General features: G+C 31.1%; 2 protein-coding genes across 3 annotated transcripts in view; one reads left to right on the top strand and one right to left on the bottom strand.

The window, feature by feature from the left end:
* Window positions 1-23671, bottom strand: part of LOC132949634 (gamma-aminobutyric acid type B receptor subunit 2) — a 297294-nt gene that overhangs the window by 242631 nt on the left and 30992 nt on the right. For both annotated transcript variants that reach the window (XM_061020617.1, XM_061020616.1), the window contains exon 2: window positions 8612-8659. The gene's annotated coding sequence lies outside the window, so the exon portion shown is untranslated. The remainder of the gene's footprint in view (window positions 1-8611; window positions 8660-23671) is intronic.
* The window catches only part of LOC132949635 (UDP-glycosyltransferase UGT5-like), a 36865-nt gene continuing 18468 nt past the window's right edge, over window positions 5275-23671 (top strand). Inside the window, exons 1-2 of the mRNA XM_061020618.1 lie at window positions 5275-6222; window positions 10281-10817. Of these exons, the coding sequence (XP_060876601.1) occupies window positions 10338-10817 (480 nt within the window). The 5' untranslated portion in view covers window positions 5275-6222; window positions 10281-10337. The remainder of the gene's footprint in view (window positions 6223-10280; window positions 10818-23671) is intronic.

The raw sequence follows: 23671 nt of genomic DNA, 5'->3' as shown, positions 1-23671 counted from the left end.
CGTATAAAATCGATTCTCTCCCGGGATATAGGAGGCTCGTAAAAGCGGGTTTTCGCACGCACATGCAAAGGGCTGTAAAGGCGTCCCAGGCAACGGAGACTTCTGCAAATCACAAATACGCCCGCGTACAGAGTGTTTATAGCCTGGAGTTCAGCGGAAGACACTGTGAAGACAAATTTGTTACACCACAGTCCCTATTTCTATATATTGCACTAAATAAGCACTATATATAAACAGTTAATAAGAGCCATGTTCTAATATGCAATAATTGATTAATTAAAATATAATTTTAGAGATGGAAATCAAACGCGTCTTTTAATTGATGATAAATTCTTTCGAAAATGCTCGGTATCAAGGCCCCAGCTATACGTACACCTTATCCTGAGGATAATATAAATCTTTCCCTGGAAAACTATATACGGCCGAGAACATGCTTCATCACGTGAGCCTTCTCAGTGCGTCTTGGCCTATGCAGGTACCTAACTCTTCTGTCGTCTTTTCTGACTTGTTTCCCACGGGGACGTGTCTACAGAATGTGTAAAATATGTGTGGACTATATTGAAGCGCTCGGAGAGCTTACAAGCATGCGAATGCTGCAGCCGAACGTCTCCCTGACCGATTGCCGTATATTTTATGGGCTTGTGTATATGGTACGTAACCACAATACATATTAGATAGGTGGGACCGCGTTCGTTGTTTCCCCATTCTCCGCTCACAAACCATGATTTAAGTAGGAAAAGAGAAGCTGCGACAATATAAACTACACGAGTTTCATGATCTGTGTGTACATATATATTATAATACTATGTAATACGCTACGCCATTCGTCGAGACGTCATTCTTGCTAAAAGAACCACCACCGCTTATAAGGTGCACAGGAAATCCTAGGAAACGTATCCGCTCAAACTCCACCGTCACTCCACTCGACGATGTACGCACGACGGCTTTCTGCAGCTGATAATATCACGAAACGTGTGTAAACAAATAGCGGTTTGAAAATAGCACGGCTTTGCCATATAAAATTGTTGCGGTGCACGTAAATGACAAAGACCACGTAATTGTATTTACTCTAGTAAACGTGCCATGTAGTACATATATTATACACTGTATTACAATAATATTCAAAAATTATTTGACGAACAAAAAGGGTGTGAGTTGTGAAATATTTTAAGAGACGTTTTGAATACCTATACCAACCATAAATGATTTGATGAATCAAATTTACTGCAGCTGTCCATCGACTTGTCGTTGAAAAAAAAATTATGCCATGCAGCAATACAATATTGTCAGTATAAAACGTTGGGATGAATAGAACTGTCTTGGAAAACTGAATACATTATAATATATTACGTTAGTTGACACTATATATAGTATGTGTATATCCATAACTAATAGCAAATTAGTGTACAATTTGTTATAGCTATTTGTATTAATAGTAACAGTATACCTATATAATATATTATCAATGACACATTCTGTGAATAAAATAATATAATACAAATTATGCTTAATAAAGATACAAAATATGCAGGGAGAATAAAAAAGGGCACTTATTTAGCCGTATACGTATTTTTAAAAACGATATCAAACATTTTAAATTCAATAGTGTGTATTAAAATATATTATAAAGTAGACATTATGTGCATGTAAAATGCTTTTGAAAATTTTAATATCTGAAGGTAGTCGAGATTTTTCAGATAAAAACACATTTTACAATAATTTCTAATGAATTACATATATTTGTAGAGCTGGATAAATAACTAACTAGGAACCACTAAAACGTTTGGAATTATTGGTAAATTTTAAATTACTTTAAGCAACTAAAATAAATCGAATGCCATTCATTCGTTCAATACATATAATTAATATTTAATAATATGTATAATTATACATAATACCTTGTGAGTTGTGATCATATTAAATATAATATTACATAAAAACGTAATACTATATGAAACGTATTAGTGTACTGGAAACAAAAACAAATGATTGTCTTGCATTTAAATTAAAAAAAAGATATAATCACTCAACGTTTTAATGAAACAGTAAAAAACTCGTTGTGTGTAACTCATATTATGTTCTACATTAATTTGTTATTTTTGATATTGTTTTGGAAATATACATTATACACGCGTTAATCATTATTCCAATATGTCTGTGGCGACTAACGACAGTTATGAAAAATTATAATCAATAAAAATGACTATTCCCATTCTCATAAAATGTAAAATAATTCATACTATGAAAAATATATAATTAAATGTAATTGTAACTTGCTTATTATTGAACTTTTAAGGTGAACCACAAAATTGCAATTATTTTACAGTATCTAATAATACTACTATACTAGCAGGTTATGTAACCATTATTGTGTATGTATAATTATTAATTATAATTTATATTGCAATAATTTCTACATAGCGGCATTATTAGACTTGGTTGGTATTGTATATTAACCTTATCAGATACGTTCGTACACACTAATTGGGTTGTAAATAATTAATAAATCGATTTATACAATAATCAGTAGATATATTATTATTAAATTGTAATGATTAAAGGAAAATTGAAAAATTTTTCAAAATAAATAATTTATCGAAGAATAATATTTTATTTACTCACCTACCTAGAAATCATTAATTAAATGATAAAATTATGGCATAATATAAAAATATTACGATAAAAAGATCATACATTTTTTCAAACAATATTAATTAAGTCAATAGTATTGTATATTTTGTAATAACTCGGTCTGATAATAATATCATTATGAGTTTGCAGAGTATTCATATTAAACACATACACAAACAATTACTATAATGTAAATATTCATCTTCGGGAATGTATTTAAGAACGCATAAATTATTATTTATGACAAACATGTGGTACCATAAAAAGTCTAAGAACGCTGTGTGCGACATGCTGGCAAAGCAAATGCATATAATTCACTAACGCTGAGTGCCGATTTAAGAGTGCCGTTTGGCATGCATTCAGACGTTTTTAAAGTATAACAAGAGAATATTTTTTATTGCTGCCGACGACCCAAAAATAATTCGAAACCATCTGGTTTTCTACATGATTATTATCACAGAGATCGTTTATAATATAATATAATATGCAGTTAATTGTTATAATACGTCGTTGGCCCGATTTTACGCCCGGTCGTTATAATGACGTAATCTGTCAGAAATTGTATTACCTAGCTATGTCATAGATCCTATATAGCTAACATATATACGGAACATATTATGCGGATGATGATTTCCTAACGAAATCGGCATTTATAGAATTGGCTTGAATTTTTTATTTAGTTTACCGTTCAAATAAATACTATTTGGAAGAAAAAAACGTCAAATCGAGTTTTGAAAAAAAATTCAAATCGACGTCACACTTCGAAAAGTACATCTACAGAGTAAAATATATTTTACGTAAATATTTGCTTTTGTACAGCATCGTCAGCTAGTTATATTATTATTTGCAATCCAAATATTTCCTATATTAGCATTCCTTTCACCAACAATTTGAATACATCGAAATTTATCGTAATTTATAACGAGTTAAATGTCATTGTAAAGTGTAAATTTAGCGAACCGGTAAAAATTGGCGATTTTTGTCTTTCCGCAAAACATGTTAGTGACGGCCATTCAACTGCTTTCAATCTGTAGTTACAGAATTAACAGCCGTGGTTAAAATAGGGTAGGTCTGTCTACCCTGATTTCACTTAAAACTTTTCCCCTTATCGTATCCTTCAAAAGGTATGTTGGTACGCTTAGGCTTTGAAGTCGGATTAAAATAATTTCTTTTACGATCAAAATAAGTGATTAATGATTATTTATTTTCAAAACTGTATCATTTAGATTTTTCAGTATTTATTATTTATTTTTTTTGGTTTAATAAAAATTATTGACCAGTTAACCTATCATCCGCAAGTAACACCCTGTTAAATAGAAAAAGTCAAGAAAACTATTATGTGCAATGTAGGTAGTCTTAAGGAAGAATATAAGAAATTAATATTTCTATTAAATTGATAAGCAAAGTGAGAAAAACATTAATTTTGGTAAGGACCATTAATGAATAACCTATTCCTTACCCTATGATTTGTTGTACATTTGCACGAGACCAACACTGCATGGAATGCTCTAAACAAAATAGGAATTACTGTACCTACCCTTTGCCATTTTGTGCCACATTAATCCCTGTAAACCGCTAAATGTTTCCGAGCATTTCTATTCTAGAACATTTAATGATTGTATTTCATACTCTATACCGGCTGATTTACGATTTATGTGAACAGTGTAAACATTTAAAAACAATTGCAAACTTTGAGAAAAGAAACTTCCTACTTGTTACGGAAATTTATTCAGAACAAAGAGGAAACCATTTACTTGTGAACTATAAACGGATACGCCGGTATATGTATATAATTTCACAACAAAAACACGGGCCATGATTATTTTTATCACACAACAAATATATTATTATGCTACGAACGCAATCAAAAGTTTTGACGATAAATATTGCGATTAAATACGAACAATCCGGAGAGGCTGATAAAGTTGAAATTAATTTTCTATAGTTACTAGCCCAGCGAAATGGCGTTTATGTTATTATGTACGACCCACGGAGCGTATAAAATCGTTAAATTTCGTTTGGCCCAATGTTTGAAAGCAATAAATACGTCGACTGCAATTGTCGAAAGGTCATGCGTGTGTGTGCCGTACAAATTGAATTTTCATAAATAATATTTTTGTTATCGTTAAAACTAATTAAAAACTGCGGAAATAATATTATTTCTTATAGGTATACGTCGTGTCGCAATTCAGTCGCACACGTTATAATTGCATCGGGGCCGCGCGAAAACATACAGTCACCGTCGACACCCACCACCAATGTGTGAGTGCAGTAACAGCTGCAGCTGCAGTATTTGAAGACGAGACAACTGTAGTTGTAGCCTTGTAGGTACAATATACTATTATTATTATGCGTCCACGCGAGAAAAGAAGATATCGACTAAGGGTAAACCCGTGTAATAGAGTTTGTTCGTGGATATCTTTCGGGCTGGGTGAAGGGTGTTTCGCAAAACGAGACACGGGTAATGGAGTCGTGGAGAGAAGTGTATGCGGACAAGACCCGATGTTACGGAGAGCTGCAAAAGATAAGCTGAAATACTCACCTGGGTGAGTTTTGAAGCGAGTTCCAGGTGCAGCTCCAAGGGAGGGTGATTATGGACATATTTAATTGATTATACGTATAGTTGAACATTAATGTACAATGTGCATACTGCATACTGCATACTGCATACTGCATTTGTTAATCGATAGGCAATAATGAAAATTACATTATTCTCGATCTCACAATGCCTCGTGTGTAATAAATCATATAAAAGTAGTAAGGTTCTGAAGCAGCCAGAAGGTACATAACGCAGTTGTGTTTTTATTGATGTATGCGATGACAATTAATATTATACGCATTAGTAAATAATTGTACATTATAATATTATAATAATAGTGCGTCAAGTAGGTATTTTAATCTAATCAATTTCATGGCTATCAATAGCGATGATTCATTCGTGTAATAATTTAATGCGCTCAACACCGCCGCGTTGGAATTAAGTAAACATGTGCAAACTTTCCTTAAATACTAAATAACGACGACATCAATCTGTTTTGTAGCATAGATAAACGTCGAGTGAAAAGATAACAAACAAACCGCTTAAACTAATGATTGAATATTTTTTTATTTTTTTTTTAACAGGGTTAAATTGCTAAAGCGCGAAATGTAGAAGTGTGTGCTGTGTGTGTGTGTGTGTGTGTGTGTGTGTGTGTGTGTGTGAACACGTTTCCTAACTGCCACGCTATTCATTCATTTAAATTAATATTGTCCGTTGTTGACGATCGTCCAAGGCGAACGAGTAAAACGATATTTATGCCAATTCAGTGACGGTGTGTGTAGTGCGCCTCTCGTATATAATAATGTTGTGTATAAGTACCTATACTAAGTACAATACTATGAGTACTATATTCATAAACAGTAGACGCACGATCGCATGAAACCACCGGCACACTCACAATTATGTCCCCGTGACGGCTCGTACAGCGTTTATTCGATCAATCTGGATGCGATTAGTTACGGATCTTTTTTTTTTTTTCAAAATCCACCCGAGTCGTGAAAGTCGATCGTTTGATATACTTACCGGACGCAGCGCGAGAAGATTAAATAAAGGTAGGAGCCTATCAATAATACGTCTTTTTATGTACCTACCAAATGTATTAACGTAGTCGTCCGTATAAATGAAACATCAAAGCCATATTATACGATATACCGGTCAACCCCGTCAATCGGATTTTCCCCCGCGGGATTTTGCCATGTATAAAATAAGTGTCTGGTAAATTTCACCGACGTCGATCCTCGCCTTGCTTTGAACTAAACATCTCCGTCTCAATTTATATATATTATTTACGTTATATATAATAATATGACGTATATACATGTTAAAAGCCTTCGTTGGCTGAATCTCTGTTCGCTGGTCTGGCCGGGGTAACTCTTTTGTTTGCTGCAATGGTCCTCAATGCATTATCTAACAACCAATCTTCTAAGCGTAATGAAAAATTAAAAATAACGAACTCGTATTTTTCGTTATATAAACGTATAATATATTATAAGGTCGGTATCCGGTATGCAACTAATTATGTATTAGTTTTCATGTACGAACATATTATTGAGGTATGTGTACTTAAGAATTGAACTAAGAATTATCGTTTACGAAAATAAAATCTATACTGTTTAAAGTCCATAAAAAGCAATGTGAATTTGATGAACATAATATGATATACGTTCATGATTTGATGTTTCAAAATAACCTGACCTTTAGTAGGTACGTATAACAAAACTTCAACTAACATTGTCCTTTCATTCCCTATTCGACTAGTCATCATCGTTCTGTACTATAATTATTAATAACTATCAATCATAATATTTTGTCCTTCTCGAATATCACAATATAATTCATGCACTGCGCATTATAATCTAGTAAATATTAATTATATTGGTAATTTGTATTTAGATATCTAATTTTCCCGAAAGTAAAAAATTTCTGAGATACCGGTGTACCTACAACACTTTTATTCCAAATTAATTAATTAGGCTTGAGGGAATTATAAGTTTTTATTTTGAAGAAGATATTGGGTTTCATAGAGGTGCCTTTTCAAATTCAAAAGTAATTAACCATGGTATATCTTGTATATTAATATATTATATATATATATTTATATGGCATAAATTCTATATTTTTTTTCAATGTGTTTTATATTGGCTTATTATGCACCATATTTTTTCACTTTTGTTTTTTTTTTTCAAAAAACATATTTAGAGACAACAATCGATCAATTGTATATGTCAAACATAATCTTAAGTGTTTAATACACGTTAGATATTCCTACACACTGTCATCCGTTTTGTAAGTATTTATCGGTAGGTCGTATACTCGTATGTGATTTGAAATTAATAACTCGATGAATGAAATATCACAAGTTCTCAGACTCTTGTTGCAATTCATTAATAGGTAAACAATAAAATTCCCAGTTGAGGTTTTATTTATCATTAAGTGCTATCCGGTCACTGTACTACAGTGCTTTTAAAATTAAATTCGTCGATTTTCTTATTTTAACTGATTAAAATTATGCACTCGAAGGACATTTCAATTTTTGAAACTTCTGTTGAATCGTTCATTTTGTGCTTCTGCCACGCCATAGACTTCGGAAACTGTAAGATTGTTGTGTGAGATATGATTGGATACATGTATGTGGAGTGGAGAAGAGTTTTGGACTGGAATCGTTAGATATGGTTAATGTTTGATACGTTCGCCAAGTTCCATACCAGGTACCATAGTTTTATGGAGAAGTTTGTAGATGAGTAGTTTGATTACTAATTCAACGTGTTTTGAAATTAGTATAGTTTAAGGAGGCGTGGAAGCAATAATTTAGGGGGGGGGGGGGGAGTTGAAGTTTGTTGTGAATATGTTAATACACACGTGAAATGGTTCTTAAAATCCAGTTGAACATGTTATATAAAATCCATAAAGACCCTTTAAACATCATCGTTTGTATCTTAACTGTTCTAATACACACAACGGGCAATTCTAGTTTGAACCCACGAGGCACTAAATAAAGCGCAAAACAAAGTTTTATAATAATAACCCATATAGTCTGCAGTTGATTGGCATTAGTATTATACAGTGTCGTAGCCAGGTATTTTGTATGGGGGGGGGGGGGGGGAGGGCTGAGTATACAAATACAATATGTTTTTTATTTACACTTTTTATTTTTTTATTAATCTTCATAAAATTCTAAGGTTAACACGGTCAATGGGGGGGCTTTAGCCTTAATTTACTTTTCATATCACTATACCAATAGAAAATTAAAATTCTAATTCAATTTAAACACGTCCATGACACTTGTACATCTATGTGTATGCTTACATTCTATTGTAATTCATTAAAGAATAAAGTGCAAGCAAATATGAAAAACCTTACCAATCTATACTTGACTTAATAAATTTGTTTATGTTTCTTGGTTTAGTTAACTAAATATTCAAATTGTGTAAATGTACTTACTGATTACTGGACTTAAAGTTTGATAGTTCCAGCTTATTTCATCATAGCCTGAAAAATAAAGCAAGACTTATTTTTAACTATGAAAGATATTATTATCTATAATATTATTTGAAAATTATATTACACTGCCTACTATTGTTACTACCTACCGGGAATAGAGGAAAGGAATTTTTATTTTGAGGAAACTATTATCATTGCCAGTGTGGAGTACTTATGAAATTTATAAGTTTTAATAGCTTCTTACAAATTGAACTCAAAATTTAATGAAGTAACCTGCCAATAATAATCCAGGATTTAAAGCAGACATTTTCCAATTATTACGACTCTATATGGTATAATTGTGTCTAGAAAGTTTGGAAACGCTTGATTTTGAGGACCCAGGAATACATATACCATTATGCGACATTAATTTAATTTAAATACTGATTAATAGTTTATGCCACAAGGTTTATGCTAAAGCACATCTGGGCATATTTTGCCAGTTTGAAAAGCTGAGACAGCTAAATGCGTGCATGAAAAATTGTATGTGTAGTTGATATTTTTGTTATAAATATACTGTTTTACAAGAAATGGACTAAAGTAATACTCTAATAACTAGATATATTATAATCTAATTAATTGCTATTATTTTATACAATTTAATACACTATAACTGAGATTGATTTCACTGATTGTTAGATATTATTCAACAATCAAAGCCAATATAGTCACTTGACTGTCACATTGCTCAGTTGAGAAAAATCCTTAGAATAAGCCTTGAGTACATTATTAAACCACCTAATATTTTATGTGATATTGTTAGTCATATTAATTTGTATCTAATTCAATTTTACATAGTATATAATATTGTAATCTCACACTACAAAATACAATTTAGAGCTTCCATTTTTTTCTCAATACATATATGTTTAGGTTTGATGTATTCATACTTATATTATTTAGATAATGCAATTAGTATACATTGTAGAATATGTTACAAAACATGAATAAATAACAAATGAAAATCCCGTTTTGTCATTTAATAATATGTAAATATTAATTAAAACCAAGAAATCTGTGATACACTATAATTGTTCCGTGGTGGATTTAAGAGCACGATTAAGCTCCCATCAACTATTTAAAACTCTGGTAGTATTCGAAAAATACATTATGCATTAAGTTCACTTGAGTAAAAGTAAATACAGTATACAGCTGTATACACATTATGTTAGGAGGTTCAGTTGTAATATTCCATAGCGAAACAAGAGCTTTGGTGCTTTGCATAAGACATCAACTATCATGTATAATAGCTGTAATTATACCTCACGGCGTTTCATTCAAATATTTAAATATATACATGGTACTTATATGTATGTACATATATATGTATATAAATGTAATATAAGTATGTGCTTTATTTTCAAGTTATTGAAAATATAATGTCCGTAATATATTGATTGGTAATAAATTATAACCGTTAATTAAATTTAAAAGCAAATGCGCATTTCGAAGACAAAAATTTGGTTTTTTCGAGAACATTGATCTAAGATGTACAGGTAAAACTTTTAAATTAAACCACACCCGAAATACCGAATTATGCTTGATATCCAATGGAAAATAATGTTTAGTTTCATAATTGCTCGTATTTTTTTTTTTTAATTTAAAACGATTTTTTTTTTTAATCCATCAGTTCGATCTGCTAACTGCAGCAGTTACCCCCCGCATCTTGCCTGTAAGCAACTAGGAGATGAAACAGCAGTGGAACATGGTGATAACCACTACTACCGTGGTATTAGTCACTGCGGTCGTCCGTTGCGCGGCTGGTTACGACATACTGGCGATATTCCCGTTTAGCGGAAAAAGTCATTTTCACATGTTTCGCACTGTTTCGGAAGCCCTGACGGCTCGCGGACACCACCTTACCGTTGTCGGACACTTCCCCAAGACCCCGAAGGAACCCACGAGACCGCAGCAGTCGCAAAATGGAGACATCGATGGCGGTGGCGACGAAGCTCGTGGATCTGGGTCATACACTGATTACAGTCTGTTCGGCTCGATGCCGGTGTACGAGAACTTCACAACCGACGAGGTGACGGGCAACGGTTACCTGAAAGAGATGCTGATGATCCTGCAGGATGGTTTGGATAACTGTGAGGCAGTTTTGTCTTCGGGTCGACTCAGCCAGCTCCTTCAGTCCCGGGCCAAGTTTGATCTCGTCTTGGTCGAGGTAAGTGTATGCACATAATAATATAATATTATACTTATTCACTATTGGCTATATACACTATACAGCTATATGAACCAACTTTCGATCGGATAAAGAACGTGAAATAAATCATCGTTCATTTATTGTTATAATGTGTAAAATTATTTTGATGATTGATTTATTGATGCTAAAAAATCCCCATTGCCGAAGTCGTCGATTTTTCAACAATACGATTAAATACTGTATTTATTGTGAATTTGTGAGTATTAAAAACGCAAAAAAAAAGAAAAAAGTTTCTTAAATCTATGTCTTAGATATTTTACGAGTTGGACGAAGTGGCGCCTTCAAGTTTCAAAACAATACTTATAAATCATTTAATTCGTTGCATTTGAAATACGACTTTTTCTCGGTTAAACCAAAAGTGGTATTAGCTTTATTAAAAATAGATTCTATTGTTCATACGACTTTGCATAATCTTTCGAGTATTAATATTTACTATTTATAACCAGAAATTCGTTTTCTAACCTAGTTTTTTGTGACATCGTGAAAACTTTAAAAAAAACCTAATGTTACGTAATACTATATTTTTTAATTTCATATCTATCAAGGTGCTACATGATATTTCTTATACTTTTTTTGATGTGTAAACTAAATCATAAATAAAATGTTAAATCAATATGTTTTTATAAGGTCTATAGGTAGTTTGTCTGTTCTAAATCTTAGACGATTTGTATTACAACTTGCCATTGCACACCCTCTGTGCCACTGTAATAGTACAAATGGATTTGTTTGGAAACATTATTTATTCTAGTAAAAGCGATTTTAACTCCTGAAAATCATTCTGATTATGCTTGCAACATAATTTAATAGACATGTTGTATTAGATAAGAATTATTTATTTTATTTATTTATTTACAAATATTAAAAAACCACCCAAGTATTAAAATAAATATTTATTAGTCTATTTTCCACAAAAAGATTTATATTTTACCTCTATAAACTATAACCTATTTTCTTGTTTTACTGTAAAACTTAAGTTTTTGTTGATATTTTTTAATAGGTATCAAATTTGAGTATAATAATATAAATTGTTTTAAATAAATTACGTGATATACAAACTTAAATGTTTCAATCTCCCACCCCCTCATATATGTTATAATAATATAATATGATAAACCTATCCCAGGAAAACGCTGTAGGAAAATCGATAGATATGTTAAATAATATCAATATAATATTATTATAATTATTCAGTAGGTACACCAAACACTTGAAAACAAATATACTTACATTAAATTATTAGAATTATTATTTTATTTTTATTAGCTTTTGTAGGGGGTTATGAACTATAGTTGGTAAGGTTGGTACGGTAAGGTGTTGTTACGGTTATTACGGTAGATAAGCATATTATTTTATATTTCTCGCATGGAATAGTATACGAGGGATATCCAAAAAGTAAATATACAAAGATGAATAATTATTTATAGGAAAATAATATCGTATTTATAATATTCGAGTTACCAACATGACTTTTGGTTTTTAGTTCTTTTTTAATTTTGAGTTAATTTTATTAAGTCATTCTATCAATATAAAATTAGAATAATGAAATTGTGAGCAGTTTGCATAAACTTGTTTGAAAATGTTCAAACAAAAAAAACGGACATCATAAAATATACAATATGCACTATGTAAAAAAAAATTGTATGTCCGCTTTATCAACATGATACAATTAAGTTTTACAGTATTTTTGGTATAGAAGTCTTATGTAGGTCACACAACTTACTAGGTGATTTAATATTATGAACTTCAAATTCTACATATCAGTATAGATTTCATATTTTAAACTCGAAGTTTTGATAGTTAATCAGATATGTGCAGTGCATACAAGTAATAAAATTCAATAGTATTTTTATAAGTGCAAAATCCAGGGGAGTCGTTATGCTGTTTAGTGTATAGTGTATATTGTATAGTGTATAGTAGGTTTCAACTTTCAAGTGTACCTCATCATTGAGGTCACTGATACATGATAAGTCATTGCATATTCTGAAAATAATTATTAGTGGAGATGGTTTATACATTTCTAAGGATATTTTATAATTTATATACATACTACCTGATCCCACGCACTTCTTTGCCCGTAAAAAATTATAACTTATAAAAAATTGTGATTGTTCAACTTCTTTTGGGTGAAACTCTGCCCCCTGGCAAGCAATCCGACTAAATCGGAACGCGGACAATGTGCGACAGCATATCAAGTACCTAGGCAATGTGCGAAAATTTGATTTGATGGATGCTTGTACCTGATCTGCCCAATTAACCAATAGAACCCAATAATTTAATAAATACTAATTTATATTAATTATTTATTCTATAACCAATAGCAACCATTTATAAACAAAAAATTCCATCGTAATACTCAAAAACCTCGTTTGAGCACCTCCTCGGGTTGGACCTACCGGGTCAAACATTGTGAATCTAAATAATCCTGGAAACTTCTCAAACACCCATAAAAAATGTCCAGCCGTTTAGGGAATGCATAAAGGACACACAGACAGGCAAATATTAATTTATATATATAAAAAAATTTCGCATAATATGTATTTTCAGAATACTGTAAAAATAACGTATGAGAGGAACATTTCATTCATTTTTCAAGCTTTTTAGCCTAGAAAATAGAAAATAAATTTTTAAATGCCTAAAAGGCTATCAGTAGCTCTAAAAGAAACAAAATATTTTATCACGTTTAAAAAATGCTTGGATCGGTCATAGGTACATATATAAGTATTTGGTTGAAATATCAAGTATCTATTGTTAATTATTTTCAAATTAACAAAAACAAATTTTGTCAAAAACTTGTGCTGTGTATAATCTCGTTTTTTCGTTTATTTTGTTTGTTTTTACCGATTATTTTGAGAAGTACTGGGATTCTTTTACCTTTTAAAGTATCAAAAGTACCAAAAGTATCAACTAGATCTAATTTTCTACCAGAAACCCCCTCAAAGTTTGAATTGACACATTTTTACTCCAAAACGTGATGATGGGCCAAAGAAACCCACATCATTATGTAAAAAACCTTTCATCACTCAGAATTTAAAAGAACTAGGTATAGGTATCGATTATTTTATTATTTAAAGGGAAATTTTAAAAGTTCTAAACACGATATAGATATTTCATTCGACACCGAGGGTCTATATTTTGCTGAATATTTCATAGGATATTTGAGTGTTTCTAAAAATGACCGTCAATTATAAAGTCTATTAATTCAAAAGTAAAAATAAAGAAATATATTATAATATATTGCTCTTTTCTTAAAAAAAATAATTAGTTATATATATTAATACAATGTATTGTACGAAACTTTCCAGACATTCGCTGCTGCATAAAAGTGCACTATAAAGTTATTTCATTTTAGTTAATTTAACTTTCCTGGGAGTAAATTACAGTGTTGGTGGAAATTAGAAGTTTAAAAATAATATTTTCAAATATCTTTCACCCATGTATTATACAAATTAAACGTCGATTGTTTTTCTTCTGTATTTTTAAAATTAATAACAAAACATAATATTTGTTTTATATACTTAGGAATTACTGAAAAATATAACGAGTTAGTGTTTGTTATTTGATAGAAAATTATATGCTTATAAATAGGTAATATGAATAAAAATGCATTAATGCAAAAGCCCAGAAGTATTATAAATTTTAAATTTAATCCAGCTAATAGTTTCGGCCTTGACCTGGCCTTGACCTTACATCATCCGGCAATATACATAATTATTAATAAACATAATATAATAATAAATTATAAGTAAATATAAACACTTAAAAAATAACATTTAACAAATCTATACAAATAAATTATAATTATATTGATAATAATTGGTAGTCAATTAACTATTATTCACTATCAACATTAAAAATGGCCGAAACTTCTAACTATTAATTTGATTAAATTTATATTATACTTGGCATTCCCGAATTTTTATAACTATGAATCCGCATTATTTATTCTAATATAATATGATTTCTGTGAAATTTTACAGTTCATTTAATAGATAATAATTATTATTTGAACATATTACATGTTTATCAAGTTTGATTCAGCCATCAATACGTTTATAAGACTTACTCAGCCTTATTTTTTTAACGATTCAACTGTAAAATTATTAGTCACAGGCGTATATTGAAAGCTCAGACATCGAGTATTTATGTCCCACTGGTAGCCAAACTGTACAATGTTCTACGCACTTAGTTTCAACAAAGTCGAATTTCGCTAATTTGAAGACTTAACGGCCCTCGACGAAGTATGCGCTCGCATTGACATTGTTTATAAAACTAAAGAAATAAACAACGGAAAATGTTTAAAGTTTGTGATATTAGAAAAATAAAAACGATGTAACGCAAATCGATAACGTCTACAGCACGCAGCATAATATTCTTCCAACGATTTTATTTGATCTCAATTTTTATCAAGATTAAAAAAAACTTGAAGCGTTATTTTGAACGAGACTGCGGGGAATCGGTGAATAAGTTAACACATAATATACCTATAATATGTTACATAATATATACCGTGTTGCGTATAATGTAGGCACGTTTTGTATGGAATGATAATATAGAGTTTTGTGTATACAGACGCGCGTTTTATTAAATTAGCTACATTTTATCGTCAAAAATACAATATATAATCTTTGACGCGTTCAGTAATCCCATGCATTATAGAAGACGTGAATATTACAAAATAGTGTTTTACTAAGATAGTATTAATATAATTTGTTTTAAATAAATTATTCATCGAACACCATGATTACCGATCATGGAGAAAGTCTCTTGCACCTGCAGTCACCAGAAAACTATAAAGAACTTCATCAAAATATATTTTTCATTTAGATCCCGAATCCGCGTCCACACTTGTAAAAATGTACGTTGTGCGCACAAGTTTCCACACACACGATCCATATTGGCCCATTGGCTTTTTGCGGCGTAAATTATTAAACAATGTATATTTGCTCAAATGTGGACGCACCTTAACATCGACTAAAATTGTAAGAACTATATAATATAATATAGGAAAAAAGATATTAATATTAATATATTTCATCCACCTTTCTTAGCACGAAACTGATTTTATAATTACAATGGTAGGTATTGTTTATTTTAATATTATCTACACAAAAACTGCTCACGGGAAAATATAATATTATTTAATATAGGTACCTAGTTTAAGGCGACGTGAAATATTGTACGGTTAGCTATATGTGACATGCATAAAGTTTATCGATTTTGTATAAAATGTAGTAATACAAGCGACAATATTATAATATTAGTATTATAACTGTTTGTAGTGTAAAATTAACCGATAAATTTGAATGAAAAAAAAAACCGAGTTTATAAAACACGCATGACCACACCCGTGTAAACATGCAAACCATAGAAAATAATAAATATCGCCACCTGACACTCTTCTCCGCCTTTGCAGGTATACTAGTCGGTCACTACTGAATATCTACGATAATAGGTTAGTAAATGTTTTATCCAATTAATAATTACATTGGAATAAAAAAGTCGGGGAAACCAAACCTGTCGAACGCGCTGGCTTTCCGGATATTTTATACGCCATGTAAGAAAATATTGTATATTTATATTGAAATAGTTATTTTCAATGAAAATACCTGATCATCTTATTTATTACCTAATAAATAATATTCATAAAATATCATCGAATTAAATAAAATGATATAGCAATCAATATCTTATTATATACAAATTAATTAACGTAGCTAATATTAGTATCAATATTGATATTGGTAAATATGGCAGGAAATTGTAAGAGCATACGCACACGACGTGGTTATTTAAGCTCCATTTATGTTTTACTAATAAAATCCTAAGACGTATTCGAAAAAAAATTATTTTGTATAATATATTATTTGATCTCAACTGAAAATACTTGATAATATTATTGGATCAATATTTTATAAGTGGATTAAAATTTGAATTGGTTTATTATTTATACATAGCATAATAAGTAAATATTAAAATTAATTACATAATCAGTACCAGTATTGTTTTCACCAACTATTAATTAAATAAAAATATATTATATACATATATATATATATGTTATGTTGATAGTTTTTATTACAATAACTGTAAAATATCCATTGAAGTTACGGCCTAATTCTCCGAGTGAAGTCAATGCACCATCAAGTTCCATTAAATAAAATAAAATTAAGTATTAATGAATTCCCACCTCTCTTTACAATTTTAAGCACAATTTCGTAAATTCATAATAATTGTTGAAAATTTAAATAAATTAAATTAAATCAGTATACGTTAACTCTGACTTAGCTATGAAAGACCATCCACAATTCAACTATGACAACAAGCTATCACTAATTCTATACAATCCCCAAAATACCTAGAAATCATATTAGATACATAACACTCACCTGAGTACATATAAAAACAAAAAGGAAAATTGTAAACTCAAGATAACCTACTACACCCATTATTAAAATCCAAAGTGAATCTTAAAATCATGCTTTTTAAATTTTAATATTATGCATAATATTAAAATTTAAAAAAATTATAAGGCTAGTTTGGACTTTCGAATACAACCATGTGATAAAACCAATGCTTTCGAACCTTTGCATAGGTGACAGCACCGTGGTATCCGTACATCGACAAATTACCCCTACACGATACGACTTGAAAATCCAAAAATTCAACGTACTTCAATACAGAATATTCCATTTCCGATCAACGATTACCGGAAGTCCACTAAATTTCAGCAATATCCTTTTAAACCGTCCCAAATCAAAATAAATACTAAAAGAAACTGGCCTATAGAGACATCATGCGTATAAGCTAAAACCAAAAACTAACGACAACAAACAACTTGAGGTGCTACAAATGGATAACTTTCTCACCACCTATGTAAAATGTAGTGCGTACAACCATGTACGAGTACCGTATTTTTTTCTTATCGTTACTTATTCTACACAGATTGTTAAATTATTTTTAATAATAATAAATATATATATATGTATTGTATACATAGTATATTGTCACTATTATTTCACGGCGTAGCGCGCACGCATGTGTGTATGTATGCGAACACGACCCCATTAGATGTATATTATGTTTCGTAATAATAACGATGTCGTTAAAACATGACACTCGAAAACCACTACACACATACACACTTTCTTGTCACTGGTAATAATATGTCGTACTGTGTCGTACTCGTATATTATTTTGCATCGAATTAAATGAGAGGAAAAAACAAGCGCATTTACCGCGGGCGGGCGCTTACACGTGTGCGTGTGTAAATGTTGTCGTGACAATATGAAACATAAACACTCACATAGGTACAAACACACCCACACACCCACACACCCACACACACAAGCGCGCGTGCGCTCTCCCGCGTTATTACAGCTAAACCAACACTAACGTTCGAAAGGGGGTTTAAAGTATAAGGTACCTACGCGACGATGGTGAAGCATATGCGCGCCGCCAACGCCACCACAGTCGAGTGACTGAGTGATACATCGAATATAGGTGATATATATATATATTGTGCAATGTTACAGCAATATGTATAAAAAGATACGAACCGGGAAGAGAAAATCCGTGGCCAAGCGATGCGCGATGAGAGAGCGAAAGAGAGGAATTCTGTGACAGCAAAAATAGGTCTTCATCGTGATCCGAACGACAAACGGTATATGCAACCAGAGAGTACCTATAGTATATGATCGAAAATAATGAGCAATCATTATGGATAATAATGCCTCAACGACAACGCGTTATTGATGACCAAGTGCGTATACAGAAAAAAAAGTTGGGGCTTGAGGTACATAAGTAAAAAGAGTACTCAAATTAGTCTAACAATGCCATGGTTCAAAAATGTGTCGTCGGATGGAATCAACTAAACCACTTCTATACGTAACTGTTGTTGGTACAATAACACAATATGTTATTATAATCCTTTTTTTTTTTTTTTTATAGGACAAATAATATATATTTTTCAATATTAATTGCAGAGAATTACAAAATAACACACCGTCACACTGATTTACGCATATAACTATACTATTGCGAGTAAATATGATTTGTGGATTAATATTATTGCTTTAAACCCGAAACAATAAAATTGTATTATTTAAGGCGTCGAGTTCGAGGAGGTAGCCATCAACATTGAACCATATTGTATCTCCAAAAATGTGATGATTTTTCTCGTTATTTCATTTTTATTGTGTATACATATATAAAATATTGTGCGCTAACTCGATCGAGTGAAGTGGTTCGGAGACACAGTTGCTAGATAAACTGAGTATGAGTGATGAGGATTGGTGAGTGCAATACGCTTGGTTGGGGAGGGCAGGGAAATCGCCGAAAATCCCAAAGAAAAGAACGAGAGAAAAATCGTCACGATGGGAGACAAAATTCAATATTCGCTTGTCGTCGTCTAATCAATTATTTACGGAATTTTTTCCGACACAATCGAGTTACCTCTTTCTCCTTTTTATACCCAGCCACCACCACTTTCGAGGTGCCGCACAAAAATAGATTTTATTTTAACGTGGTGTATAAAAAAAATAACAAACACGTCGTGTATAATTTGTCACGCGCGTGAACTTAAATTCGATTGACGAAATTATATATAATGCAATTATTTAACATTATAATAATATTATATGTATATAATTGTACTATTAGATGTATACAAAAGGATGGGGTTTTGAAACGATTTGATACAAATGCAATAAATAAGATTATTAATATATCACTTGGATTGTAAATTGGGAGTAATATTGTAAAAATTACTGATATAAATTATAGTAATCATTATTAAAATATCAAGAACATGAAAGAATAAAATAATGTATTTTGTGATTATCCGATATAAAAAAAATCTGTAATTATATTAAATCTGTGATCTGATAACTGATAACATGGTCTTTTTATACTCTTTCAAATATTTTACCGTCATTGAGTCCGTTATATTTTCCAAAATAATACTAACATAATATAATATTGTTCAAATTTGTTTTTCAATAAAGTAATATAGGTATTTGTCTTTGCTTATAGATTACATACGTTTTTACAAAATAATGTTATTCGTTCCATCGATATCGTAATATTATACCTTTGCCCCTAAAATATACTATTAGGGTACATTTCCGTATAGGGTAATTTATTCTTGTATTTAAAAAATAAAAAATATATATATATTTATATATCTTTTGGTCTTGTCATTAAAAGCCCATACTTAATCAAGCATAAATGGTGTATACTATAATACATTGACAGCTACCCCTCTGCACCATAGTATTCGTGTACAATTATTGTACTACGGAATTTGGGATTGGTTGATACGTTTCCGATTAAATCTTATTGGTACTTATGTGGAAAAATATTAATATAGATGCAGTTTCGAGAATATCGATGTTCAATACTTTCTAATAATATAATGGACCATTGTGAAGTTTTCCTACCACTCTAACCGACGTAACATATCATTTTAGTCATAAATCAATCAAAATAATGTGAAATACGTGTACCTCATTGGGTTACATCACTATTATAAATAATGTAATATTTTTATATACGCATTACATTCACCTTAGAACACATGCATGTCCCCAACCGCACACCATCGAAATATATGTAATTGTTTAATGCTATTTTTCAGCACGTGATTAGTATGAATTTTCACGGATTTGGTTTTAGGGAAAATGATACCTATAGTGGCCGACTACAGTTTACCAAAGCTAAGACCAGTGACATACTGTATCTCCCACACCATCACATTTTTTTTAAATTTGTACAACGATGATGATTAGCATGAATTTGCACGACCAATCCCAAAATTTGCTCCTCCATTCCTATCCCACCAAAATCATTTTGCGATTTTGTGTATGTCCCAAACCCCACTCCGAACGTAGTTATAGATAACTTGTTTATAATTTGTTTTATTTTATGTAGATGTATGTAAGAAAATCAAACGACTACTAAAAAATATTTTTTTTTTGAAAACTAAAACCGAAAACAGAACCTTTCTGTGAAAACCTCGAGTACTAAAACCAGAACCAGAACTGAAAAAATAGATGGTACTAGTCCTTTCAAAGTATATTCTGCTCCAGAACGTGAAATTCAAAATCATGAAGAATGTTATCAAACCAATTAATGGTGTAAATAAAAAAATTTTAAAAAAAGTATATTATATTGAGAATGCAGTACAAATTGTCGTTGAACATTCTGAGTTTATGCGCAGATTTTAGTTCACCAGACTAGAATTATAATAATACTTGACATACTTGATCAATAATAATAATACTGGCAATAATAATATAATCATCCAGTTGCGTAGCCAGGGGGTGCTGGGGTTTGGGGGCTATATAAAGCTATATACAGAGTTCCACGGTGGTATGATAATTTACTAATGTCTACAAATTCACAGTGTAAGATTACTGGTAACCATATTATACGGTTCAAAATCCATTAATAGTACTATTATTGGTATATTACAATCATGCGGTACTTTTATTGCAGTAAGTCACTTGGCAGTTGGCAGAAACGTTTTATGTGGCTCAAAATTAAATCATAAAAAATGTACATTGAATAACGAGCTGTGGTTAAATAGCGGTATAATATTAAAACACAAAAACCATTTTATTTTTTTAAAAAAAAGTAGTCACTAGCAATCAAATATCCATTACGCACTAGGCGTTAAAATATGAAGAACGATATTTTTTTACTGGAACAAGTTGGTCGACTCAGATTTTTTTCCCTCAAAAATAGGAATATATTTTAATTTTATAAATTTGCAATCAACTCATTTGTACGATCGGGAGAAACCACGGAAATCCTACACAATAACGATCGTATCTTCTATTCAACCCGGCCCGAAAATATGTGTTTAAAATAATATTATTATATTCAAAAAAGAAATTTGATTTAATCCGTTCCTCAGCGTAGGCGGCAGTACATTTTTAAGCACAGTGTGCTGCTCATATTATGTTCTACTATGTATCATCTATAACATAACATGTTTTATTACGCAAATTACTTAATTCATAGCTACTCGTTCAAAAAAGCGATTTGGTTGTTGGTACGTTTATCGTTGTATCTATTCGTTTAACACGCACACTTCCATTCTATCCCTTAACTTTATGCCTTTGAATTATTTGAATATTGATTTTTGTAATTTTTAAATATACTTAACGATCGTAGTTTCAAATACTTAGATTTTATTCATTGCCATTATCTATTTATGTTTATACCATGGGACGATACAAACTTCTTCAAACTCTTTTTTATTTCAATTGCGAGTACCTTCCATCGTTTTTTGATTTTAAATAGTTAAAATGTGTAAAATATAAATAAGAAGTAATATCGAGTCAAGCCCTTATTCAATATCATTATTATATGCTTACATAAAATGCTTATAGATTAATATTTATAACAACCATTTTCAAATACAATAGCTCCATATATCTGTATATTGTTATTTATTGTAAACCATAATAACTATTCTTAGTACAGTATTATTAAAGTTTAGTTTGCGGAAACTATTCTTTCGATTTTATTCTTACTTAGCTACAAAAACATTTCAAAAACATTCATTTAGTTAACAATGTAAATTAAAAATCTGTTTTTATTTGAAAAATTGACGTTGTTTTCATCATCACTGGATACTCCATGGACCACGGCATACTAAATATAATATTTCATTAATAATAACTAATAAAATACGTTTCGACTAGTATCACAATTTGTGATTTTGATTTTAACTACACCGGCGGGGTATATAATAGATTATTATAATTGAGTCAAAAATAAGCGAAATAAAAACGACTTTACACTTATTATAGTCACTATAGCTGTTCGAGGATTGACGCACTCGCGTTCATCGACTTTTAGCTGTATTTACGGTACTGCATAATCGTAATGCTATTTTATTGCCCAACACGTGAAAAATAACAATAGGTACCCAACTATATTTTTATATACATATTATACAGTATCAATCCATCCATTTATATCCTATATAATATATTATATCTGTTTGACGGTCGTTAACAGATAGGCGTAATATAATACCCAATACTACCCATATTACCACATTTAAACTACTATGATATATTATTATCGATTGGGTTAGGTTCGGCGAACCTCACATTTGTTATAATAATAATATTATACACTATAGTGGTCAATATAATATACTATTATAGTATTATTCGACTTATCTTAATGAACGGTCGGTCGTGGTTGCCAAAATAGATAAACGCGTCGTCACCGTTTTTTTTTCTTACTCTCACATTAAAGGGAACAAAAAAAAAATGCACCTAGTCGTGTCCGGCTTTTGGAACGGGTCCACGGCATGAGTTCGCTAGAAATCGGCCTGCGTCCGTAATTTGATACAAGACGATAGATCAGCTGTCGTGTCCGTTTATTTAGGACGGAAAAATCAGATTGCAAACCGACAGTGTTTTACACTATACATATAGGTACGAGTAATACGTACGTGTGAAACTTGTGCGAAAAACTCTATAATACTGGTCGGGTATTACATTATATTATGCGGGAAATGCATTTTCTGTACCCGGAACCCTGTCCACAAAAATAAAAAAATAAATCACTCGTAACGCCGTGAGCCCGTGACCTGCAATAACCGTCGTGTGCGCAGGCGACGGGGAAAAATGTAATACCTACCATATAATAATACAGTTTTGAATTTATTCACGGTATGAAATATAATAATAATATACAAAGCACCCACCTCAGCGGTTAACCCGAAAACTCTGACGACGGCAGTTTTATTTTTACTTCAGGAGACGTTTCAACCGTGGTTTATGAAGGGTTTA

The sequence above is a fragment of the Metopolophium dirhodum genome, chromosome 7, assembly GCF_019925205.1.
Source record: "Metopolophium dirhodum isolate CAU chromosome 7, ASM1992520v1, whole genome shotgun sequence".
Lineage (NCBI taxonomy): Eukaryota > Metazoa > Arthropoda > Insecta > Hemiptera > Aphididae > Metopolophium > Metopolophium dirhodum.
The sequence above is the reverse complement of the archived record's forward strand: the minus strand, read 5'-3'. Positions and strand labels throughout refer to the sequence as shown.